Below are 27,463 nucleotides of genomic sequence, written 5' to 3'. Positions count from 1 at the left end.
CTCGAATCAACTGGACCCAATCCATTGTCTTCTTCACGGGCTCAGAGGCAGTCCAGGAGGTTCGTGATTGTGGTTCAGACTTTGGCTTTCATTGGATCCTGCAAGGGCAGAATGTGAGGTACCTTGGATGCCAGGTCGGGATAGACATTACAACAGAGCAACAGATTGCCCTAGTGTTAGAGAGTGTACGGCGAAAGCTCCTCTACCGGAGCTCATCCAAACTCTCTCTCGCAAGAAGAGCACTGGTAGTCAACCAGATCCTCGCCACGGCTTGGTACATTGGTGCTTCCATCGAGTCTACATGGGACCGTTGTGGTCTTGGTGCGAAATTTTCTTTGGGTAAGATCAGATGGCACATGGAGCACCAGAGCCAAAGTTGCTTGACAGACAATGATTCTACCTCATTCAGAAAGGGGTTTGGGTATTATTGGCCCGGAGATGCAGAGCAAAGCCTTCTTGGGCAAGTTGGTTGTTAGGGGTCTCACCCTAGGCATAGAGCCCTGGAAACGCCCCCTAGAGCGTAGGCTTCTTGTGAACACCCCCCGCAGCGGTGGACAGTGGCAACAATCACACATATGTTTTTTTTGGAGGCCCTTCTCATAAGGAAGGGCTCTCCTTTGATGAGGATCCTTTTTCGAGTCTAGCAGCGCCTTTCCAGTGGTCTCATTAGGGCCAACCCATCTTGCAAGGAGTTTGAGCGTCAGCCACTTATGTCGCACCCAGAGGTCCGAGATTCCAAGGGGCGTATGGTTGGATAGTGAACACATATTGGGTGGGCATAGTGGGACAACGGGCCGGCGAGGTCTTTTCGGGTCTTAAGGCGGCTTCCGCATGAGGCATCCGCGAGGGCACATGCGCTTTCTCATCTGATAGGGACAATCATCCGGATGACAGAGATTGAGGCAGCAATCCTCGTCTTATGGTGGGAGGGGCTTCATTCGCCTTGGACTCCACACTGTTGGGCCAATCAGTTCTCGCGGACAAAGGTACCCGTTCGCTTCTTCCAGGAGACTCTCCTTCTTCTACAAGGTGGGTCCGGACGGCCTCTTACAGAATGAGTCGGAGAGTGATGGTGGGGATGTGGGAGATCTATGGGGATTGGAGTGGCATCGGATCAGGGTAGTAGGCCAATTAGCCAAGGCCTAGTACATAGACCCAGCATCTTTGGCTCTGAGAGGGCTGGTCTCCCCGCGAGGTGGAATGGTACCCAAGGAAGTGGTTTTGGCCTGCATGAGTAGGAGAGTCAGACAGAGTGAGGAGGTGCCCTTCTCCTCCTACACGGCCCGCATCTGTCATCGGACATAGCTAGAGGCCGCACCTTGGACTCCGTCAAGGGAGTGCCACTGGGTGGAGCAGGAGGTTCTCAGGGAGGTCATCTCACGAATCTGGCCTCGCCTCTAGACCAACCTGAGGCCTCGGAAGATCTCATTTTTCTTCTGGTTGATGAAGGGCTGCCCATTGGTCCTTGGCTAGAGCATATGCGAGTCGATGGTAGATGCCTTTGTTGTGTAGAGGGAGTAGTGGACACGATCTCCCATTGTGGGGTTGCATGGCTGCGCAAAGAAGCTGGTTCATGACTTTTCGGATTGTGGCAAGCTCATAGTGGATGCTGAGAGACTTCACTTGGGGGATCGTAGCATGGCTCACAGAGGGAGGGCATGCTTTTTCCATGACCCAGTGTCACCAGCTTACAGGATCCATGGACAGCAGGTGTCCCGGATAGAGGTCTTTGATGCGGCACCACCCTCCTGTTCACAACTGGCGTTCCCATCAGAGGATAGTGTCTGGGAGACGGTGCCAGCATCATCGCTTGGAACATTTGGGTTGCTCGGTGTAGCTGCAGCGTGGCATATTTGGAGAGCCAGATGCAGAGGCATTGGATGGATGCCTTCTTGTACCTTGGCCAATAGATGGATGGATACTATACATACTGTGATGGCCAATTGGGCGGCCATGCAAGGGTCCTCACGTGTAGCCTTTGCTAGGAGAGCTTTTTTTTAAAGGGAACATGGGAGCTCCGTTTTTTTCTTTGAGGCTACTACAGGGTTGAGATGGCATTTTCAGCCTCAACCTTGGTTGTTTTCTACCTCCTTCTGAGGAGTATTTTCTCATGTATCGCATGATCTATTTCCGCCTTGAGCTCTTGCTCTCGCGGGTTTTGTTTGTACTTCATAGAAGTCTTTCTATGGGAAAAAAAGGGAATGTTCCCCCACAAACTATGGTGTACCACCAACTTGCCAGTGTGTGGGGAGACAAGGAGTGTCTTAAGAAGTGCCCTAGAGCTGATATAGTCTTTTGGAGTCGGTTCACGCATAACTCTATTTGCAAGCACAATGCAAATGACACATAATATCTTTACCTAACTCGGTCACTTGGCTATAGCTTAAGAGTGTCCTACTTTCCTCTATGAGAGCTATCACCCATACTCTTGTCTTCGGTTTGAGGACAACATCACTTGGGCAGACGGAAGCAAGCTGCAAAAAATCCCTACATTTATCAATGACAACAAAGAGGTAATAAATGAACTCGACTTAAAATAAGGAAAGAGAGATACTCCACCACTGTGGCGTTATAGATTTCAGTGAATTTGGCAGAAGAATACCAAAAAAATATGGGGCTTTATGAGTCTCATTTTGCATTAGGCTTTTGGGACAATGTTTGGGCATGTAGGATTGGCAAGAGCTATCTAGTAATAGAGGAGGATGTATTCATATCTTCATGGTTTGCCTTCCGACAAGCGACGATTTTGACGGCTACCATTGTGGCCATCTGGCAAGATATCATTTTGACGCTGTGCACTACTTGGGAGCGTGGTACTCCTGGTTCGAGAGGGACTGTTGAAAGGCGAGACCGCCTCTGCAAGGCTTGGCTTGCAGGGATTTCTACACTCTTTTTGCGGCAGGAGATATCCGTTGGATGTATAGACCACCTCCGTGGCTGTTAGCCCTTGTTCCAGGGCAATCTAGGCAGTGAGCCGGTGCCCTAGGAATAGGATGGTTTTCTTTTAACAGCCTCTCTTTTGTATTTACTGGTTATTTCAGCTCCTCATGGAGGCTAAAAGCATCAGTTTTTTCAAGCATTGATAGAATTTTCTTTTCTCGGGTAGGGGGGGGGAGTAGTTCTCACTCGAGCGTTTTTCAATGTGTCCAATGCTACATCCATGGATCCAAATTCTACTATTTTGGTGTAGAATTTTGTGTTTTTAGCATTACCATTGTGTCCAGAGCAAGCGAAAACCTCCAAATGACTTTTGAATCACTAAATTTGGACTACTTGAGGGATCCAAAGGACCAAAGCAGGCGCTAGAAAGGAAAGTGCTTAAGAAAGCGATTGGGAAATCATTGGTGCCCAAATCTCTTTCTTAAGCACTATCCTTTTTGCTGCCTATTTTGGTCGTTTCGACCTCTCAAAGGGTCCAAATTTAGTGATTTAAAAGTCGTTTTGGGGGTTTTTCGCCTGCTCTGGACACAATAGTAATGCCAAAAACACTAAATTCCGCACCGAAATAGTAGAAAGCCGTTTGGGTCCTTGGATGTAGCATTTATGACACACAAAAAAATGCTCAAGCGAAAACTTCAAAATGTCAGTCTATCTTTTTCGTAGTTTGTCGTAGCATTTATGACACACTAAAAAACAAGAGCGTGAACTTCAAAATGTGAGTGTGTCAAGCATCTATAGAGAGAGAAAGGCTTTTTTAAAGCATTTCTAATGTAATGTTGGCCTCTCTCTCATCGGAGGATCTTTATTTTTTGTCCAACCTAAACGGTCCCAAAATGAGCTCCGTCTTTTCCTAATGCCTATCCAAAAAATATTGTTGTGATGTAGAGTATGGCAATTGGTGATTTTGATCCCAAGCTTAAAGTTATAAACAGTCACTAAACAAAGGATCTGTAATTCTCAAGGCAGGAAATAACTCCAGCAGAGCGGTGTCATAACTGCATCATAATTTGAGCTAATTCAAATATGTCAATGTGACAACTGTCTAACACGTAACAGTCAAGTTTCACTTGTGTTATTGTAAGATTTTCTCAATGTTTATTAATTTACCAATGATTAATTGTTTGGATGCTCTCAAATGAGTTCCTATTGAAGATGGAGGGGTGCCTTGAGTGATGCTTGAATTCCAAAAAAGTGAGTGATAACCTTGCAATTGGGAGAGGGGTTGTCATAGAGAGCCTAGTTTTAGTGATTGAGTTGTTTCCATGTACAGTGCAAATGCTCACTCTCACTCTTTTTTGTAAATATGTACAGGGCTTTTTCGCAGGCATTTATGCTTTGACTGGTGAGGGGAGCTCACGTTTATCTTTTCAAGAAAAGAAAAGCGATAAATGCTGTTGAAGTTGCAGTGTAATGGGCTTACCTTAAATGGAGGCGAAAATGCAACTAATTCTTATAATTGTCCCTATGCAGAATGGGAGAAGACCCTTCAATTGTTGGGGCTGATATGTATTAGTCAAGTATGGTCCAAGTATTGCAGGGATGGCTTGTATCTGATGTTTGTTAGCTCGGTTGTAATTTGCTTCTGTTTATACTTCTAGCATGCCAGCATTGAGCATCACTTATCCTGTCTATGTTTTGATTCAGGTACTCTACTCTCGCTTCAGCTCCTATGGAAGTGTGGCTGATCTGAAAGCCGATTTAAGGTGAGTTTTTTTTTTCTTTGACAGTTTGAGTTTTGAAGTCTACTAAGTATTACTACAAGATTGAGGGAATTTTGCTGGTTATTTTTGGACTCTTTCTTTGTTGACAAACATTAATGGCAAGGCTGGGAGAACGTCTTAAGGGTTATCATCTTTTTAAGGGACACTCAAATCATTTTTGAGTTTGCCACCCCCTTTGTTGATACAGAGGGTGCTTCTGTCAAGTGTAAATAAACTAATAAAAGCAAGGGCTTAGACACCCAGGAAGACTCCAGTCTTTGTATATGCGCAAAACACAAGGTCACCCCTTCGGATGAGAATGATAGAAATGGCCTGACAATCTGCAAGCCAAGTTTGTGGCAGGCAGGTCATATCTGTTCCCATGCTATACTGGGTCGAAAAGAGATGTCAACTCGAGATGACATCTTCAATTGCAACCTTGCAATGCTTAGAACAAAAACAGGTCTTGTGGCTTACTGTACACAAACATTGCAGTTAATTTGTAAACTTCTGCCTGCACAAGTTGTCTACAAGACAGCACTACGTCAAAGTTTGGCTTGCTTTAAGCACAAGGCTGGTGCTAAGTTGAGAAAGGGTCAATGCAAGCTAGTCAACTAGTTGCTTTGAGAGAAACTGCTAGAGCATCTAAACAGCATATTGAGAGAGATAAAGGGCACAATAGATAGCACTGCTAGGTTGCAGAATCTCAAGACCAAGGTTCTAGAGAAAATAAGGCAGTTGCTGACATAAACGCCCATAACACTGTGCGTGTTAGTCCCAGATGTCTTAGAGTGTGTATGAGGTACATCTGAAACTGCTAAACCATGTCTGTCGTCGATTGTATCCATAGGTTGAGAGTATCGAGCACACCATAGATGCTAGACTGTCAAGCTTGCTATTTTAACTTTATATATCTCAACACAAGTAGGGAGATCAGTGTGTTAGTGAAACATGAACCTGCTTGGCATGTTGTATTCTCCTCCTCCTTAGCATGCTACAAAGGTGTACCTAGTCCTGTTGCTGCGCATATAATCTTGTAACATAGGTGCCTGACGTTTGGAACGTTTCCAAATGTCAGTAAATCTTTTGAAATGCGTTTTGTTTCAAAGTTTTTTCCTAGGGATGGTGCACATAAAAAAATGTAACGGAAATCGAAAAATACATATGCTATAAGTTTAAAGCTTTGATATTTCCCCCCTCCCCTGGGGAAATAGCAAACCAAGAGACCAAGCATCTTGCAAGTATCTGAACATGCGCTTCACATCGTGCCAATGTGAAGGTTTTTGGACTATGCAGAAATCAGCTCACCTCGGATACTGCATACTTAATATCTGGCCACGTATTACACAAGTAAACTAGGCATCGCACAGCCTGGCTGTGAATAGTGGCATCAAACAATTCATTGTCATCATGCATGGACAGCTTAAACCCTGGCTTCATAGGAGTTGAAATGGGCTTGCAATTCTGAAATCTGAACTGTTCAAAGAGTTTCCGAATGTACTTGGATTGCAACAAACCAATGCCTTTGTCATCTTACACAAATTGAATGCTCAAGTAATGATGTAACAGCCCCAAATCAAACATTTCAAATGTCTTCTGCAATACAGCCTTGAAATCTGTAATTTTTGCAGCACTTGTACTGGTGAGCAACATGTCATTGACATATAAAACAATAATGCGCAAATCATCCCCTTCTTTCTTGATATATAGGGTGCTCTCATTTAGACTGTTATGCATTCCTGGCTGGTAAAAAAGGCATCAATTTCTGCATATGAGGCTCTAGGGTGGCTGGTTCAAGCCATCCATAAGGCCTTCTACAACCTGCAATGCCTGTCTTCCTTGCCAGCTACCATAAAACCAATGGGTTGAGAAGCATAAATCTCCTCCAGGAGGTCTCATTCAAGGTTGCAGTTTTAACGACCAATCTATGGATATTCCATCCATAAAATACAGCTATAGCAACTACACACCTGATGGTAGTCATACGAGAAGTCGGAGCAAAGGTCTTGTCATAATCTATGACTTTCCTCTGCACATAGGCCTTTGCAACAAGACAGGCTTTGTACCTGTTTGTAGATCCATCCGATCTACATTCCATCTTGTAAACGCACTTTGTGCCAGTTGCTTTCTTGCCTATAGGCAAGTCTTTAACTCTGAAGTGTGGTTTTTTCTGAGTGGAGTCTAGCTCCGCTTGCATTAGCCTGCATCCAATGCACATTGTCACGTGCATCATCAAAGCAATCAGGTTCATCCATATCAAGTAACTTACGGGTCCAAATTGAGTGACACCAGTGGCATCCTTACCATCTCTAGTGTCACTACGTGTGCGGACTGGAAGCGATGCAGAGAGCTTGCTCTTTGGAGAGTACAGAGCAGCCAATGATGAAATGTTCTTGCTTCTTGCATTGCGGTACTTTCTTATGCCATTGCATCCTCAATTTCTTGCTGAGTGATAGGACTGTTAGAGTATGGCATCTCATAGTGAGAGAGGGTTGTGTTGTGAGTGTGCTCGTCTGGAGAGGATATGATAGGAAGAGGCCTGGTTAGGCTAGTTTGGTTGGTAGGTAGGGCTGAAATTGGGAGCTGATACGTATAAATCTGTAACACCTAACTTTCTCTTCACAATCACGGGCATAGGCACATACTTTCCTCCCAGCCAACCTTGGTAGTAGCAAACTCACAGAATACCTAATTTACGTGAAAGCTCCTGCTTGCAAAATTCCACCGAGCCCCAATACCCTAGGATCTAGTATGCCACATGTCTTCATTCTAAGGTACCTCCTAAATGCATCATTTACCCCTCTCTTGGGATATCATTGAAATCATTTGCCCCTTGGCACATTTAATGCATTTAGACCCTTTAGCCTTAGATCCACCTAGTCTTGTGCCATGTCACCCTCACCAAAGACCTTGACCTTGATTCCTTTTTGATCATTTACGTAAAGCTCAAACATATAATACAAACATTGATCCTTTAAAGGAAAATGTCGATTGACCCTTCCGAGGTCATGTTGCCTCAACTTGAGCGTAACATTCCTTCCCTCTTTAGGCATCAGCGTCCTTGATGATAAAGTATGGGAACACTCTCAGCCAACCTTGGTAGTAGCAAACTCACAGAATACCTAATTTACGTGAAAGCTCCTGCTTGCAAAATTCCACCGAGCCCCAATACCCTAGGATCTAGTATGCCACATGTCTTCATTCTAAGGTACCTCCTAAATGCATCATTTACCCCTCTCTTGGGATATCATTGAAATCATTTGCCCCTTGGCACATTTAATGCATTTAGACCCTTTAGCCTTAGATCCACCTAGTCTTGTGCCATGTCACCCTCACCAAAGACCTTGACCTTGATTCCTTTTTGATCATTTACGTAAAGCTCAAACATATAATACAAACATTGATCCTTTAAAGGAAAATGTCGATTGACCCTTCCGAGGTCATGTTGCCTCAACTTGAGCGTAACATTCCTTCCCTCTTTAGGCATCAGCGTCCTTGATGATAAAGTATGAGAACACTCTCCGTAACTGGTATACGGATTCCCAGGTAGCTTCTGATAGACGTAAACCATGCCATGCAACCAACACCATGGGTATCTTCCGATTGCGTACTTGCATTGTTCCTCGGTCCAAGATTCTTGTTGGTTTGCGTCTTACATTATCCTCTATCTCGTGAAACAAAACAACACCCTCGATTAGTGAGTCACCTGTATGCAAAAACGAGAAACATGAAACACTGGGTGCACCTTACAACCTTGTGGTAATTCTAATTTATAGGCTATCTTGCCTATTCTTTTTAGAATTAACCACGGCCCACAATATCGGGGTGATAACTTAGTACACTCTCGTGCAGTCAAAGAGTGCGAAGGAACTCTTAAGAAAAACTTTTTCTCCTTCCTTAAATTCCCTAACGGATCTATTTTCATCCGCATACGCCTTAGCTCTATCCATAGCTTGGCGGATGTTAGCTCTCGCAAGTGCTAGCATCTCCCGCATTTGAACTACAAAGTTCGCAGCACTAGGCACTTTCTGAGGTACTCCAACTGTAGTTGGATTTGCTGGTCTATAACCATAGTTCAGCTCAAACGGACTGAACCCTGTAGAGGAATGTTTTCTATCATTGTAGGCAAATTCTAACAGCGGCAACCACTTGTCCCATGTATGTTGCCTCAATGACACATATGCTCTAAGCATATTCTCTAAAATTTGGTTGATTCGTTCCGTCTGACCATCCGTTTCTGGATGATCCCCACTACTCATTCCCAACTCAGTCCTTAGTGTCTCAAACACTGCAATCCAAAAATGACTGGTAAATTTGATATCCCTATTTGACACTATGGATTTGGGTAATCCATGCAAACGAAATATATGTTTAATAAACAAATCCGTCACTTGCGGGGCACTAACAGACTCTCTAGTTTGAATGAAGTGAGCCATCTTGGTAAGACGATCAACTATCACAAGAATAGAATCATATCTACCTTGTGTCGTAGGCAGACCTACAATAAAGTCCATGGAAATGCTCTCCTACCTACCTAGTAGTATTTCCAAAGGCTGTAAAAGTCCGGGTGGCTTCACCCGCTCTGCTTTACTTACCTAATACGAAAAACAACGTGTCACATATTCATGAATATGTTTCTTCATTTTCGGCCAAAAGAAATCTCGCTTCGCGAGATCATACGTTTTCTCGACTCCTGGATGTCCCGCACATGGGCTATCATGGCATTATTGAATGACTCTCTGCCTGAGATCATTCTGATTAGGTACTACTGCCTTGCCATTTCTCTTCAGCATACCATCTCTTATGGTATATCTTGCATAAGTTTGGCCTTTCCTGGATGCCAGGTCATCCTTTTCCCTGGGTTTGAATACATGAGCCTTAGGCCAAAGGCTCTGGACGAACTCATCCACCTTTTGAGTTTCTCTAAGCTCGGTCATTAGAGCACTCTCTAATACCGTGAAACTCACATTATGCATAATGCGTGACAACGCATCAACAACTTTATTATCCTTCCCTCTTCGGTACCAAATCGTCAAGTTAAACTCTTGCATGAGTTCTGCCCACCTAGCTTGGCAGCCTCTCAAGTCAGGTTGTTTACAAAAATGTTTTAGAGTATCATGATCAACATCAACATAAAACTCTGATCCATATAAATAATGTCTCCATGTTTTCAGAGCATGGATATTAGCATACAACTCTAGTTCATGAGTCGGCCAATTTCGTTGAGAGGGAGAAAGCTTCTTGCTTTCAAAGGCTACTGGCCTTTCCTCTTGGAGGAGAACTGCTCCTACGGCAATGCCACTTGCATCGGTTTTAAGGAAAAACGGTTTCTGGGGATCAACTATTTTTAACACCGGTCCTGAGACCACAGCTTGTTTTATGGTGTTAAAACTCTCCTGTTGATTTTGTCCCCATATAAAAGGTACTTTATCTCAGGTCAGATAAGTCAATGGCGATACTATTTTGGAATATCGGTTGATATGCCTTTGATAAAATTGGACAAATCCCAAGAATGATCGCAAAGCAGTCAAACTCTAAGGGATAGGCCAAGTTAGTATCGCAGCCACTTTCTTTGGATCCATTTCTACCCCCTCAAGAGTAATTATGAATCCTAAATATTCAAGTCTTACCATACATCGTACAGTTTTCTTTTTATTTACATAAAGACTGGCTTTTCTCAAAGTATTGAACACTATTCTTAAGTGTTCGTGATGCTCAGCAATACTTTTGCTGAACACAAGAATATCGTTAATAAAATGTACCACAAACTTTCCGATATACGGACGTAGTAAATTGTATATAAGCATGAAGAATGTAGCTGGAGCATTGGTAAGTCCAAACGGCATTACCAAAAACTCATAATGTCCAAACCTGCTTCTAAAAGCAGTTTTATGCACATCCTCGGCTCTAATACGGATGTGATGGTAGCCACATTTAAGATCTATCTTACTGAAAATTACGGCTCCAACCAACGGTCCTTGAGGTATATCTTTTTTACCTCGTAAGACATACATCACATCGTTCATCTTGAACTGATAAATGTGCTTCTTTCAATCTATGGCTGGATTCTTCCTAGAATGCCAAGCCTTACCCAGGGCTATGTCTGCGTGAGCAAGTTGTCATTTCAAAATCAAGTTTCTCAGCATAATCCTGAATTCAAAGTTCCAACTAGTCTTTAATTTCAGCCTCTTTACAACTTGGAGTTAATTACATTGTGTGTTGATGCTGAGTCAAACAACACAATGACATCATGATTGGCTACTTGCCCCTTCATCTTAATTAACTCTGTATCGTTAAAGGCTGTATATCCTGTTGTTGCGGGCTTTGATAGGACATTATCAGGTGCACTAGTTACTAGCTTAGCAACAGACACACATAACAAAATAGGTACTGACCTTTGAGAAGATCCTGCTAGCTGAATCTGCATCTGTTCTGCTCTGGGACTTCCCTCCATTTCCACGTCGCATTCTGAGATCACCATCTCAGCCATTCGACGATCCTTGTTTCATGGACAATCTTTCCACTGATGAGGCTGAAGGCATCCAAAACACAAGCTTTCTCTCCTCGCTTTTTCTCTTTGCTCTGGGTTCAAAGAAGACTTCGACCAAGCCCGGGCTGCCATTGATGTTACTTTTCTTTTCATCCCAATGGTGGTACTTGGTTTAGGAGTCTCAACTGGCTTCGCCTGCTTGGCTTGACCACTAGGCTGTGAGACACTCCCTTTGCTAATCCACTTCTTCTTAAACCCAGTTTTCTTCGGGTACTCATACCGAGTCTCAACTTGCACCAACCCACTAAGTTTGTTCCCTTTGACATCTTCATAGTTCAGGGCTATGGCAATCGCTTCATCTAGCGTGTTCGCATACTTAGCCCGAACTTCCATCTTGATCCAATCATTCAGTCCAAAGATAAAATCTTTTACCTGGATTGACTGAGATAGAGGTTCATAAACCTTCATTACACTTTCTCTAAACTTATCAGTGTATTCCGCCACTGATAAATTTCTCTGGTGAAGGTTTCGATACTGATCCCAAGCTCGGGATGCTTCGTCAAGAGGTAAGAAGTGTTTTCTAAATTCCTTTTTAAACCCCTTCCAAGTAGTGGATGCCACTCCATCTTTTTGTTGTTTTATCCACCACCGATCCGCTGCCTCATTAAACATATGGGTGGCCTCGCAGATTTTCTTCATATCATTCCTGATTTCACAAATGGCGAAGGCCTCGTCCCGTTTGTGTAACCAGGTCTCTATGATATCAGAACTACGGTCAAACATCCGACCAAAATACTTTTTTGGCCTATAATTGGCAATATTAGGCACCTTAGCCCTCCTAGGCTTGATCGTATGAACACTGGATTCAAGCTCCATTGGAGATTTACCTTTCTCTTCACGAGATGGTCTAGCAGACATACTATGAAGCATTTTCCTGAGCTCGGATTGACCTACATTTGCTTGTAACTGTTGCGCTAAAATCTGTTGCAAGGCATCCTCCAATAAGTCAATTCTACCAGACAGTGTATGGCCTGTTGGGCGCGACACCTGCGGGGTCGGCCGGACTCCCGACTCTACGGGATCCACCCTAGAAGCTTCTTCTTCAACTTCCATTTAGGTCGATGGGGTTGTGTGTGTGTGTGTTTTTTTTTTATTTAAAAACACACCTAAATTGTATCTAGAATCGAAAGCCCAACTCCCAAATTTACAGCTAACCAGGCATATATCAACTGCAACCAAAACCACTTTTTCCTATACTAGGGAACCTCCTGCTGCACACCTAAACTGTAAATATCCCATGCATAACAGGCATATAACCGAATGTTTGCATCAATCCAATATGCCTCCCAAATCTAGAACCCAATACAAAGAGCAGGAACTCCGAACTAAAGACAAATAAAATCTGAAATAGCACTAGAAATACCAAAATTCTAGAAAAGCAGAGTAAGATGCTCCCTGGTAATTTCGTCTTGCTAGCCACCATTTGATTTGTAACTCAGAATCGACTTCTTGAATGGGATTGTCTTGGAACCCAATTTTCTTCTCTTGTTTCAATATGTGACGTCGATTTGGCTACTGCTGACCAGGTAGGTCTTTCTGAACATAGTCATTAATCTTTTGATATGACTAAATGTAACCAAGCTTCTCAATATTCGTTCACAGCAAAATGCACGTATCTCAGCAGGCTACCAGATCCATTAGTCAAGCCCAGAATTGTCACGACTAACACAACCATTTGTCCATCGTAACGCACGAACTTTGCAGAGCTATTGAATTACCAGACAGAAATATATGAACCCCTCACTGACTCTCTCACCACCGTACAAGGGCAAGAATCGTGCGCACCGCTTACCATCAAACTACCATACATAAGCGCTAGCCCCGACTACCAACGGAATCACGATATAAATAATTGCAAATCTAACCTGTGCTCACAGGCTCCTATAATCTCGTCTTCCACGCCTTCAAATCAACGACGAAAAATACCAAAATATAACGACAGCTAGTCCCCGCGATGTCAAGGAGCCTTGAAGGTAACCACCCGTAAACCTGTGCGTGCGCCACTCTAATATCTAACGCAGCTCTTTTTCACCAAACAAACGGACCTTGGTATCGAACTCCAGGTGCCCTTCAAGTAGCACATGCAAGTCCCGTAACGACACAATAACCCTCTGCTTGCAGTCGTGAACTCCTGCTTCCTATCGTCAACAGCTCGTTAGATTCCCGTCACAAAGCCCACGTACAGCTTTCGTCTTTGACTCCGATCTCGTATAACTTTGCGTGCATTTCTTCTTTGTACTCTGAGGGAAGCGTTGCTCCAAACTCCCATAGCCCGATAGAATCATGTGACCAGGGCTCTGATACCAAATGATACGTATAACTCTGATACCAAATGATATGTATAAATATGTAACACCTAACTTTCTCTTCACAATCACGGGCATAGGCACATACTTTCCTCCCAGCCAACCTCGGTAGTAGCAAACTCACAGAATACCTAATTTACGTGAAAGATCTTGCTTGCAAAATTCCACCGAGCCCCAATTCCCTAGATGGATCTAGTATGCCACATGTCTTCATTCTAAGGTACCTCCTAAATGCATCATTTACCCCTCTCTTGGGATATCATTGAAATCATTTGCCCCTTGGCACATTTAATGCATTTAGACCCTTTAGCCTTAGATCCACCTAGTCTTGTGCCATGTCACCCTCACCAAAGACCTTGACCTTGATTCCTTTTTTATTATTTACGTAAAGCTCAAACAAATATAATACAAACATTGATCCTTTAAAGGAAAATGTCGACTGACCCTTCCGAGGTCATGTTGCCTCAACTTGAGCGTAACAGGAGCCTGGGTCAATACGACCCTAACGAGACCTAACCAAGGTCAGGTCAGCTGACCTACTGGTCGGGTCAAGGCCAACGGTTGGTCAGTTTTATGGTAGCCATGTTGGCCAACCAGGCTGGAAGGGGAGCCAGTAAAAGGGTTCCCCCCTTTCTCCAGTCATTGTCTCAGATAGGGCCTCTCTCTCTCTCTCTCTCTCTCTCTCTCTCTCTCTCTCTCTCTGTGTCTCTGCACCAATTCCTTGGCTATGGTTGTACCCATGGATTATATAGCTGCTCTTGCTTATCTCTTGTGTCAATCTCTCTCAGACACATCATCGTATGCACAAGAAGTCACCATTGGACAAGGGGACACTCTCCTCCTTGGTGACTTCAATGCACGTTCTAGTAACAGACAGGTTGGCTTGCTAGATTTTGATTAGGATTCCCTCATATGCAACAGAGCCAGGGATTGTGAGGCAGCAGTCGGCAGATGCAGATGTAGATGCAGCCGTGACAGCATATGGGAGGCACCTACTTGAATTAGGGGCTATACGACTTGATCATATATAGCGGTCTGTGGAGATGGCCATCATCTAGTGGGCTCACTTGTTTCCCACATGGCAAAAAGTACAGTGGACTACCTGTTGAGTCCACTAGCCTTTGCCCCATGGATACGTGAGTTTATTGTGCCCCCTCCTCCACTTGGGGCCGATCACTCATACCTTGCCTTCGGTATATCGACCGTTAGGCCAGCCAAGAGGAGGGCCCCCCTGCCACCCACTCGCGTCTATATCCATTTTGATCGTGCTCTTGACCCGGTATATGTGAACCACCTGGCCTTTGAGCTTCCAGTCTTAGTTGAAGAGGGTATGGACCTCGCACATGCATCAGATACCCTTTTCTCAGTGATACAGAATGTTGTCACGAGATCCTTTCCCACGACTCGATCTGCACGTGTCCCAAATGGGAAGATGCCCCAAAACCCCTGGTTTGACAATGAGTGCAGAGAGATGAGAGCCCACCTGACACGTGAGCGAGTGCTGTTAGGCATACCTAGAGAGTAGAAGATCTGCACACTATGCAGGATAGAGGAGATCGAGACAAAGGAGCACTTTCTATGTGTGTGCCCGGTCTAGTATGAGATTCGAGGGCAATATCACTACCTCTTTCAGGAGGGGCATGGATTTGGTCCACTTAACACGGCTGATTCATTTTCCCAATTAGGTTTGTGTTGGTCTTTTTTGATTGAGATGCGACAACAAAGAGATATAGTGATGCGACAGACTAGAGAGTTGCAAGGATGGTCACCGAGATCAACAGAGCACAGGCACTTGTTACTGATTTCTATGCATTTGAGTCAGCTGCCGGTGAGGCTGAGGGAGAGGAGCTTGATGAGATGAGAGCATGGTGGATTAGCAGTGGGAGTCTCGGCCATGATGTTGCCAAACGAGAGACACGCACTCCACATGCGAGATGGAGAGGGACCAGGGCACGCAGGATCGCGGTCTGGTCTATTTCAGCCCTCCTCTAAGGTGACTGTCAGAGACGAGGCATCACCCTTGATGTAGCCCATCGGATATAGAGATCGAGGAGACCACACCCTCCACCGCATCACGAGACAACTCGACAGACACAGGTACAAGAGCTCCTCACATCTCATCAGAGAGCCACCAGGTTACCTGGATATATGGAACCTGGGCATGTACTAGGAGTGTTAGCTCTGAGCACCTGATACTCTTCTGATATTTTGCTACTTTACTATTTTGTTCACTAGCTAAGCACTTTAGCTTTCAGCAAGGGCCTTAGTAAGCCCTTTGCTTCAGCCCTTAGTGGCTTGTATGAGTTACCTTTTGGTTTTGCACTTTGTCTCATAGGCCCGCAAGGCCTTCTGCAAACGTTAATACTTCTTTCTTTCTTTCTCCCTCTCTCTCTCTCTCTCTCTCTCTCTCTCTCTCTCTCTCTCTCTCTCACGCTTCCACACGTGCACAACTCTCACATGGTTCATTCATCATCATTGATGAAGGACCTAGAGAGGGTTGAGTTGGCAGACCTAGAGAGGGTTGAGTTGGCACAATTCAGAGAACATTGCTACGAAGATCTTCGGGCACTTGAATGTGTTGATCCTTGGCTGCAGGGCCTGTTTGAGGCCGATCTGCAGCAGAGATACTAGACGGCTGTGTGGAGCAGTTTGGTACGATTTAAGGCAGCAGGAGCATCTTGCCAAAGGCGCATTGAGGCGGCAGTTATTAACAATAGCAAATGTAAGAGCAAATCAAAGAGCTAATCAGGGTTTGCAATAGCCTGGCTTAAGGCAGTATGAAGGAGAGGAAAAAGATGCTGTGTGGTGGAGCTAACCCTTGGCGTAATAGCATCTTGTTGGTCAGCATCCTATTGGACAGCTTGCCTGAGGCATGAACAGCAACAATGGTTCGTATTGGAGATGTTAGGAGGGCAATCTTCTACACTCCTCCATCTCGCTTTTCCTCACTTCTTTTTCACCTAGTGGGACTTGTCTTGTCAGGTTCAAGCAGAAGGGTGTGCAGATTGGAATAGCTTCATGGGACCCCGTGTACGAGTAAGCTCGAAGGCACATTCAACATTCGTCCAGATAATTACTAAGGAGGTTTCTCTGGCTATCCAAACATTGAACAGTGCATACGAGGTGTAGTCTAAATTGAAGGATCTCTACTCAAGAATTCGGCATTGCGAGCTATCACTTTGCATGAACAGTTGTATAATCTTGAGTTTCCCAAAGGGAGTACCATGCACCCATTCTTGATGCTGGCAAAGGTCCTCCATGATCAGCTGCAGGCAATAGGTGTTGCCCTCACATCACTCCGATTGGCAGGCCTCATTCTAACCAAGCTTCCCCTAGCTTAAGACTCGTTTTGAGGTGCCAGGTCACAACAAGTCAGTTGGACTTGATGACTTGTTCTCTCTTCCCCTTAAGGAGGGAATAATTCTCGTCTCCTAGGGTAAGCTTTGGGTCACTCTAGGTGGCACTCTATGCGGTGAAGCACTTTTGACAGTGGACAAGGAAATGTAGAGCAAAGTGCTACCAATGCATGAAGAAAGGGCATCTGGCTAGAGATTGTTGGTTCCAAAGGTAAAGCTAAGGACCAGGACTTGGAGTCAACTCATCTTCCTAGTCATGTGGTTCCAAGGCAGCAATGATTGCCAAGGATCACCAAATAGCACCAACAATAAGACAGTCTCCCCCCATGGGTCACAGCGAGAGAGGGCATGTGGGCTGATAAGGGCCCCTATCGATTGAAAGCCTGGTAGGCAAAGTAAGGCTGTGGAGCTATGGACCAGATATGTTCGAGGTTCATTGCTTAATGTTGCAGAGACTATGAACATGGTGTGTTCTAGCGTCCATTGTTCAAGGTCCTTGCACGTGGTGTGTTCATCGGAGGATATAGATAGTGGTGTGTCCCACAAATCATTATACCCCATTGGGAACTCGGTGTATATTGGCATGGGAAATCACGGCTGAGGAAATCTCATTTGCTTTTTGAGGTGGCATTATGGTTCGAGAATCCATGCTATTTGGTGCTTTCTCCGAGGTGAATCTAGTAGGCGTGCTGCTGGAGGGTCCATGGTTGCATCTTCATCGGCTTGCTTCTTCAGATCATTGTGCTCACCACGAGCTGCAGAGTGTTAGAGTATGGCATCTCATAGTGAGAGATGGTTGTATTGTGGGATGTGCCGGCCCTGAGAGGATAGCATAGAGAGAGGCATGGTTAGGCTAGTTTAGCTGGCAGGTGGGGCTGAGTTGGGAAACCAAATTGGGTCCCAACCAAGGCGGGTCAACTGACCTGCTTGGTCGGGTCAAGCAGACCTGTTGGTCAGTCCTATGGCAGCCATGCTGGCCGACGAGGCCGGCAGTGGGGACTATAAAAGGGCTTCCCCCCTTCTCTACTCATTTTCTCACATTGGGGCATTCTCTCTCTCTCTCTCTCTCTCTCTCTGTGCCAGTCCCTTGGCTGTGGTTGTACCCCTGGAATATATAGTTGTTATTGCCTATCTCTTGTGTCATTTTCTCTCTCTCTTCTCTTTCACATGCTTCCGCACATGCGCAACTCTCACAAGGACCACATCCTGCGGCAAATTCTGATTTTCCACAGGCATCTCAGCTGCAGCATCAAAAGAAATTGGCAACAGCCCATCAAAAGCATCAGATGAAACCTGATTTTTGTCAAAAACAGCAAGGGGCAGATGTGAATTCTCAGCAAAAGTGACATCCCTATTGGTAAAGACCTTCTTGGTCACAGATTTTAAAGTCTATAGCCCTCGCTCTCACTACTATAACCCACAAGTATGGACTTCTCGGCCTTATCATGAAGCTGTCCTCTCAACTCCTTAGGTACATGTGCGTAGGCTACAATCCAAATGTACGGAAATAACCTACATAGGGTTTTCTACCATACCAAGCTGATATGGTGTCATAAATTTAGGTGCTTTAGTGGGTCACCTATTCAAAATATGATGAGTGCACATAATCGTTTCCATCCAAAGCTTATGTGGCTGTCCTTTGGCCTTAAGCATGCATCTTCCAATCTCCATGAGTGACCTTTTTCTTCTGCTCAGCCACTCCACTATGCTGAGAAGTATATTAAAGCGTGCACCGGTATACCATGCCCCTCTCAACCAAGAAGTTTGCTAATGCCTTGGACATATAGTCCCCCTCTCTATCTGAACATAGAGTTTGTATCCTGCATTCAGATTGATTCTCCACCAAAGCAACAAAGTGCTTAAACACAGTGCACAATTCTGCTTTTTGCTTGAGAGCAACCATTCAAGTGAATCTTGTGAAGTCATCTATGAAAGTGACAAAATAGAAATGACCCCCAAGAGATTGTGTCCAGATTGGACCATTGAACATCACTGTGAACAAGCTGCAATTTCTTTCTAGCCCCGACTGCACCATCATTAGGAAAACAGAATCTATGCATTTTACCCAAAATACAGTAGGAAAATCTGCAGAGTGGTTAAGGAATGCATTGGTATCCAATGCAGCTGGGATGTATGCTAACTTGGGGATGCAAGGAAATGCTAGAAGAGTGGGACTATCTTTAGTGCACATGCACTATGGTGGTATAGACAGCTAACTATGCATGTGTTTGACGATGGCGTTTCTAACCATTCTACTGTGTGGCATGAATGATTTAATAGGATGCGAGCCTCATTGCACACTACATCAAAGATGCACATGGGAATTTACAGGATTTATAATTGCAATGAAAGGCGTTTTGTATTTTTAAAGACATTTCCAACCATTTGGGAGTACAAAACACACTTCTTATCTCCCCAGCCCCATCGAAAAGGAGCAATCAGGCCCTTCTCCATATATAATATGAATTTCTCTAATATATCTATGCGATGTGGTATATTTCAAGTTTCCAAGTTTTCAATCCTTAAACCTTTTACAATATTGAAGTGGATATGTTGAATAAGGTATTGATTGCTTTCTGTGCTATATTTTGAAGCATGTGTGTGGTAATTTCTAAGTCATTAGAAACATTAATTTCTAAGCCAAGGTAATAAGGGGCTAGGGGCGCTTTTTTCCTTTGTAAGGTTTTTTCAATTAGAGGTTCACTTTGTGGTTGAGTTAGCCACCACACCTGTTTTGACCCCAATTAGGGTCCATCCTAGGTTTATACCTCTATGACTACACTAGTGTTCTCTTTCATTATTGTTTGCTACAATCTCATTTTAGCTTCCTTCAGCTTCGTGATCTTTTGAACTCTTGCTTCCATTTCCAACATTTGTTATTAGAGCAGGGTGCCCTTGCTCCCTAGCACCTCCCCTAACCCAATGGGCCACTTATGTCGCAAAAAGCTCAACTTTTGATACAGAGAAAAAGTCTGCAAACAGCTCGTTTTGGAACAGCTGCCTGCATTTTTTGCCTTAGGAGAGCTCTAGGCGCTCCTCCTCCGCTAGGCAACTGATTCTACATCAGCGTTACCTGTTGTAGGTAGGTTTTGGCAGTTTTCACATCCTGTAGACCTTCTACAGCTGGGCCACTTTTTCTGGAGCAATTTCCTCACATTTCGAAGCAGTTTTTCAACAAAAACAGCAGCTGGTCATCAGTTTCATGCCTTTTTTGTCATAATTGCTGTAGGTAGACCACCTTTTTCTCAGTTTTTCAAATCCTGCTGCAAGTGTAGGCCAAGGCGCCTGCTGCTGTTCACTCCTCCAAGTAATGTGACCTGTTTTTTGTTGGTTTTGAGCTATCGAGACAGCTGCAAATCAGTTTTGTGCTGTTCCAGAGCTCAAAGCCAGCTTCTCTTGCAGGTCGAAGTTGTTTTGGATCTGCTGCATGTGGTCGAGTCATTTTGTGAGACTGTTTTGCTGTTTACAGCTGGTCGACTCATTTGGGGGCTGTTTTCGAGTTTTTGGAGCTGTCTACTTGCTGTTGCGAACCTGTTTCAAGCAGTTTGGTGAAGGGGTACGTTGTTTTTGCACTCCCAAGTGCATAGACAGCCCGTACAGTGCTGCAATTTGCTGTTTGGTACAAAATACAGGTGAATTTCAGTCATTTGATGCTTGATCAGTTTGACTGAGGGGAAGAGTGGTGCTTCCACCGTAGCAATTTCCAATCATTGTTTGGACTGCTTTCAGAGGTATTTTGCTGCCCATTTCTGAGTACATCCGGTTATTGGTGGGGTATATGCCTTGTTGAGCCAAGCATTGGTTAGTTTGGGCAGAGATTTGAGTGTGCAATATACATCCCAGTAAAGGTGTTTTGTGGACTGTTTTGAGGTGCATCCTCAAGCCAAGTATTGGCTTTGAAAATGGGCATATTTTTGGATGTGTAGTGTGTTCACAAAACTGAACTTGATAGAGTTCATTGCCTTTGTGCATTTGTTCAAGATGGCACAGAATCCAAACAATAGTTTGGTGTGCTTGCCTAGGAGGATAAGTTGAATGACACCAACTATTTGCTTTGGAGCTTTATGGTCAGAAACCTTTTGGTTGCCAAGGGACTTTGAGGCTATGTCACCGGCGATGAAGCTCATCCTCGTCCTATTGCACCAGGCACTCATCCACAACCGCGGGGGGGGGCGGGGGGGGGGGGGGGGGGCAGGTCGAGGGAAACAATCACAAGCGCAAGCACATACAAGTAACACTCTTGACCAAAGGAGATGGGATACTCGTGATGCACATGCCTTATCTTGTGATCTCACTTCCAGTGAAGTGGTCTATTATACCTCATACTTGGTCTTGCCAAACTTTGAAGCATGCCTGAGCTATTTTGGAAGTATGCATTGAGCTCGTAATGAGGCATGAGTCTCAATTTTGTGGAGAAATCTTGATTCTATGCAAATGGATGAAGGAGATTCTATGGCCAAGTTGAACCAACCACTTCTAAATATAGATGAAGACATTGCAAATTTGCAACTTGTTTCTACTACTTTGAACTCCCTACCGGAGTCTTATCTTTCCTTCCATAATTTGCTCAATTTATCTATGAGGGAAATTGAAATCCTCACTTTTCAGAAGTTAGTGGGACTCCTGTTGCAACAAGAGTAGAGAAGGAATATGTTTGCAGAAAGAGCAGACAAGAAGGAATGTGTTAACACATAGACGCAGTGAAGAGCAAGTATTTGCTGCAAAAGATAAGGGGAAAGGTAAATCTCAGCCCAAAGATGATGCAGGTCATAGTTCTAGACATACTTTTGGACATGCTTGTGGAAAGAATAACGAGAATGCCGGAAAGCCTAAAAAGAAAGGAAAATGCCATTACTTCAAGAGGCTACATCATCAAATCAGTGAATGCCCTACGAGGATTGCAAAGGAGCAGAGAAAAGAGTTTGGTATTGCTCTTTCAGGCTCAGCCACTAATGCAAGAAAAGATGATGCTTTAGCTAATCTTAGACAGCACGATCGGGCTTTTTTCACTTGCAGTTATGATGCCTCTTGGGAGTCATGCACATTCAGCATGAATGAGTCGACATTCATGGTATTTTGATAGTGGTGCATCCAGACACATCACGTCCAGAAAAGACTTATTTGACATGCGTGTCATGTGAACCTGTTGGCAATAAAATATAATGTGCCAACAATTCTTCTTATCCTGTTAAAAGGATCGGAGAGATTTTGCTCATAGCCGTTATTGATGACACAAATTCTGCATCCAAGATGCTTTATATGCCCCTAGGATTAAGTATGATCTCTTTTGGTGTCCTCCTTCACTAGGGGTCATCTTAAAAGATGACATGTGTGGTTCGTGACACAGAGAGTGATTATCCTTTGGCGTTCACAAGTACACGTTGTCACCGTTGGATACCTAGCAAGAAAAGCTCTTCTCTGGTGGAAGGAATTGAGGCCTCAGCCAACCACCTGGGCAGAGTTTGAGGAAGTTTTTAGAGCTGAATTTCTCAAGAAGGAAGATGATTATGATATTGTGGCCAAGCTCAAAGCTCTTAATATGACCAAGCAGAATCTGACTTTCGAGACATGCCTACATAAATTCAGGGATCTACAGACTCGGGCTACAAAGATGGATCCTGTTACCCTCTTGGGTTCTTTGTAGCTGGATTACCCGATTCATACAGGTTAATAATAAAAGTTATACGCTAAAGGAGGCCATTCACTTTGCGCGCATACATGATGATACCATGGCCTCCACCAAGAAGACAGTTGTACCGGAGACCCAAGGAAAGAACAAAAGAAAACTCTTTAATTCAGCTCCGAGCATGGGAGAAGTGAAATCTTCGGATTCTCAGAAAAAGCAGAAACCGACTAAAGGCAACAAGGAGCGCTTCCTTCGATCACTCCGGATTTGGAAGAAAGGGCGATGTTTTATTTGTGAGGAGCAAGGGCACACTCGGGCTGATTGCCCCAAGAAGCCAGGAACCTCACAAGGACCACTACCAAAGCTTAAATCAGGACCACCTCCAAAGTCAAAGACATGAGGGCAACAGATACAAGAAGTCACAAGTGGAGTGATGGAAGGATGGGGTGTTAAAGAGATGAGTTAAAAGGGCACTACAATCTCTAAAGAGAAAGGAGGAGACAGGGATTTGAAAGTCATGGAGTGGCAGGGAGCTGCAAATTGAAAGGCCAGGGGATCCTGGAACATGAAAATAAATTAACAAAAGGGGGCCTTGTTGATGGCTAGGAGTTGACAACAATAAGTGGTGAAGGCTGCAATTTGTAGCAGTGTAGGGAGGGAGGGTAGAAAAGGGGCTGCATAAGGACACAGCGTAGTAGGCAAGACTCTGAAGTAGGGAGGTGGAATTGTGGGGGAGAAGAGTGAGCAGCAGTGAAGGGAACGAGCATGGGGAACTGGAGTGATGTCAACTTAATGGGCTTACTTGCTGGATATTGCCGTCCCACTTCTTCTTTATAATTAGATTGTCTCACGAAACGTTTTGGGATCCAGAAAGTTGCTGTTTGTATGGTATGCCCAACTTGTCTTTCCTTGATGTAAGGACCCATAGCTTTTTCTGTGGATTGAACATTGGAAATGTGTTCCTAGTCTTGTGGAGCAACGTAAAGGCAAAGATTTAAGAGCATGGACCCGTCTTTTAAGTCAGACTGAATCATGAACACAAATTATGGTTAGACGCGCAATGAACCCAGAGAATATGATGGCTTTCTTAAAATTTTCCGTTTGAATATGTGATTTATTGAACTGTTCCTAATGTGATACTCAATCAGGGTGCTGCTAAGTCCGTTTGCGCTGGCAACTCAAGGAATCGTTTGGATGGCTGGGAAATTGGAGCCCAGCAAGTTGCAGCTTGCAACTTCTCCGTCAACCTCAGCTGTTCAGGACAGAGTACTTCAAGCAGCTGCCAAGCATGGACCCCTTCCTTCAGAATTGGATCAGCAGCAGGAGGTACAACCTTTAGAAGAACTAGCTGCTGAAGGGATGGATGCAACAAGCACAGAGGAGTGAATTTGTGTACATTAAACAAGGGTTTGATAAAAGAGGCAAAATAAAATAACATCACATCCAGGTCCATATCTGAACTGAGAACTGAAAAAGAAGAGCCAGCTTAAGAGAGGCTTCATAAGGTTTGTACCTCTAAAGTTGTACTCTCCAAGTTTTGTATTTTAATATTTTTGAAAAGCTTTCATTTTCTTTTTGTTAGATATCCCTCCAATTATCAAATGTCCCCTGAGGCCTGTCCCCTTGATCGCGTCCTTTATTTCCCGCTTCCTTTCCCTGGAAAACCCATGGTGTGCCTTCAAGATCTTTAGGTGAGTTAAGCTATGCCCTCTCTTTTACCACAAGTTGTGGCTGGTGGTTGAAATCACGATCACTTTTGGGGTCATAGCTATGACCACTAGGTGTGGCTTGTGGTTGAAATCATGATCACCTTTGGGATCAAATATATACCCTACACATAGGGCGTGTTTACTCAAAACAAAAGCAACGTATTGAAAAAGCAAGACGTGATAACCAAGAATTAGAAGCTGAGGACTCAACAAAAAAGTCCACATGTAATCGGGAACTCTGATACCTCCCAATTTACCCTAATATTAAAATGCCAAATTTTACTTTTTTCTAAGATTTCGTAGTTTTGAAGTGCTATTTTACAATGCAGTATATTGGTGCCTCTTTGGACTACATCACAGCAATCAAAATCATAGAGTGAGACTTTCCAAACCTAGGTGGATATCAGAAGGTAAACTATGACTATTATCAATTGCCAAATTAGATTAATATGCAAAAAAACACTACAAATAACATGGGAAAGCCACTCATTTGAGTTTTTAGAGGGTTTGATGCAATATTTTCCATGTAATATGTTTATGCTAAAATGTCTAAAATAATTAGTTTTATAAGCTCAACTCAAAGGAATTACAGCTTTCGATTGAAAAATGGAAAAATGTAACACTGGATATTTTCCATACACTGTGTGAGCCTAGTAATAAAAAAATTCTTGAAACAAGAAAGGTGTGTACAACACAAAAGGTACAAACTAGTTAAATCCTTCTACTTAATGGCCATTGCATCTGTGGTATTCTCAAAACTTTATGCTTTTGGATTATTAATCATAACCTCTTTCTATATAAATGAAGACCACTATAGCTAGACACAAGTGGCATTCATGGTGGTAAATATTTGTAAAAGATCATTTTAAAAGCTGCAAATAGGATTTATGTTGGTCAAGACTAGGGTGAATGGGCACAATAAGCTTAGTTGTTATCAAGTATGAGACTAGAGTTTCTAATCTTAATTGTTGAGCATCATATTAGGCTTTGGGGCATCTTACAGATTTATGTAGAAAGGCCAATGATGGAAAGACCTACATTTCCATTGCAATCTAGGACTTGGCTCAAATCCATAGTCTCTCTTGGACTTTAAGAAAATGAAACAATCTCAATGTGGTTTCACTAGACCTTACAAATTGGGGATGGTCCAATCCAACCAAGTTTTTCATGTGTATGTAGGAGTAAGGCTTGCCATGTGATTTGTTCTATTTAAAATTGCCATTCACATTATTAGCAATCGATTCTATCGTTGGAAGACCTTGGGTGAGGATTTCCAATATTGTCATCATTGCAAATAGAGGAAATATTGTAAAGACAACTCAAGATAATTGGAAGGTTGGAGCTATCATGGTAGAATTGACACTATTCTTGTGATGACGAGCTACTCAAGTAATGCATGTCATGGTTGTAATTATTTCAATCAGCATGAGCATGATGGATGCTGGTGGAATGGATCAACTAAATCTCTTTGTTCAAAGAACCTATCTTGTATGCCACTATAGATATGATCCCTCCTACCATGATCCTTGGAGTTGTGAAATGGCATGAAATTTCTTTATATTTGGGAAAGGTTTGGGAAGACATGCTTCTTGGAATACGTGCATCCTCTTTTGATATTTTCATTGAAAAGAGAGGATGGGGATAGGAAAAAAACCTATGCTTAAGGAAATTCAATGAAATGGAAAGTGTACTTACCCAACATTCATAGAGCAATCACCCTCGAAGATGACTTCACTATAATATTATAGTGGTGTCTAGAATGTGTATTTTTACCTAGTAGAAGGATTGTAAACATAAGAAAAGGAGGTATAAAGAAAAGCTTCTAGAAGGAGCAAAAATGTACAATACTCCCCATAAAATCACACTTGGCAACAATGGTCTTGATGGAAAGAAAATAGCACAAAATATTATATCCATGTTGCATCTTAGTATTTCACTAAATATAAGATAAAAACAATGATCATAGCATTTCAACAAACTAAAAGAAGCAAGGACGGGTTAGCTACATCTAGCATTGTAAATAGTCCTTGTCACGTGAAAGCAAATCTACATTAGAGATGGTTGTGCCTAGACTTGAGAGGAGATCATGGGTGTACTTTCAAAATTAGAAGACACTCGCTTGTGATGCAAAGATTGTTGTGCCTTGGCATTGAGAGGAGGTGATTAGTGTGCTTTTGACCTAATGATCAGAGTTGTGAGCCTTGTGAGGCAAGAAGTTGGAAAACTTATTGAAGTCTATGTCACCTACAAGATATGGAATAGTGATTGCCATTCTAATATGGTGAAAAAGGAATAGAAAGATTAGAGTCTATTGGAACTTATGTTGCAACCATGAGGGATGATTGTCCTTCATACTTCATGGACAGTATGTTGGAAAGAGTTGTAGAAGGAGGTTTACAACTTTTGGGATGTATTTTAAGGATTCAAGCAAGTTTTAGTTGACTTAAGTGCTTGGCACAATGTCATCAGCCATAGATTGGGTGTGTTTTTTATGAAGTTTTAATTGACCCAAACGCTAGGCGCAATGTCATTGGCCATTGGTTGGAGATATTTTTAATCAAGTCATAATTGACCCAAATGTGTTGCGCAATGTCATTTGCCTTAGATTCTAGGTGTTTTCAATTCGTGGATGATATATGCATAGATTTAACCTAGGAAAAATACTAGAGTGCCAAAGAGAGAGATTTGGCCAATTTTAACGTCATCATCTCTTTCTCAACTCATTGAGATGCCAATATATGGTTACCTACGATGTGGTCTTGGGACACATAATGTATGAATTTTAAAGTAGAGTAATAGCTAATTGCCTCTCCCAACAACTTGAAGTACTTATGTCTTTATGAAAAATGTGGGCTATCATCAAAGATTCATCCTTAACTTTGTTGGTTGGTCGAACCACTTTTCACATTCTCATAGTGTTCATATGGGTAAAAGAGTGTGTGGAATCTTTGAAACTCAAAGAAGCTATGGCTAAAGCACTAACTTTGAAGCGACTAAACTAGGACTTGGGATTCCACATCCATATTCATGCCTCCAATCTTTGCCATTGGGGTGTGTTTTGACTCGACTAGGGGAGTTTAAGCTAGGCTACTTGGTGTGCTTTTACAATGCAAGCATGTGTGTGCCCTCCCACCCACTTGCGCCCACACACCCCAAGCACACGCTCACACCCACACGCACACATGCATGCATGCACACACATGAAAGATTCACATTTTGTGTACAATATCTATAAAACATATATTTCATTTCCTATTATTTTAGAAAACTAACTTG

The 27,463-nt window shown here is 43.3% G+C and overlaps 1 protein-coding gene across 1 annotated transcript in view; it reads left to right on the top strand.

Moving 5' to 3' along the window:
• LOC147900658 (Rhodanese/Cell cycle control phosphatase superfamily protein) overlaps positions 1-24,061 on the top strand; it is a 101,531-nt gene extending 77,470 nt beyond the window's left edge. Inside the window, exons 10-13 of the mRNA XM_087376007.1 lie at positions 4,252-4,282; positions 4,411-4,457; positions 4,585-4,643; positions 23,627-24,061. Coding sequence (XP_087232133.1) covers positions 4,252-4,282; positions 4,411-4,457; positions 4,585-4,643; positions 23,627-23,864 — 375 coding nt within the window. The 3' untranslated portion in view covers positions 23,865-24,061. The remainder of the gene's footprint in view (positions 1-4,251; positions 4,283-4,410; positions 4,458-4,584; positions 4,644-23,626) is intronic.
• The last annotated feature ends 3,402 nt before the right edge of the window (positions 24,062-27,463 follow it).

The sequence above is a fragment of the Dipteris shenzhenensis genome, chromosome 6, assembly GCF_047967505.1.
Source record: "Dipteris shenzhenensis isolate YYH24624 ecotype China chromosome 6, Dip_SZ_1.0, whole genome shotgun sequence".
NCBI lineage: Eukaryota > Viridiplantae > Streptophyta > Polypodiopsida > Gleicheniales > Dipteridaceae > Dipteris > Dipteris shenzhenensis.
This window is presented reverse-complemented; position numbering and strand designations above follow the sequence as displayed.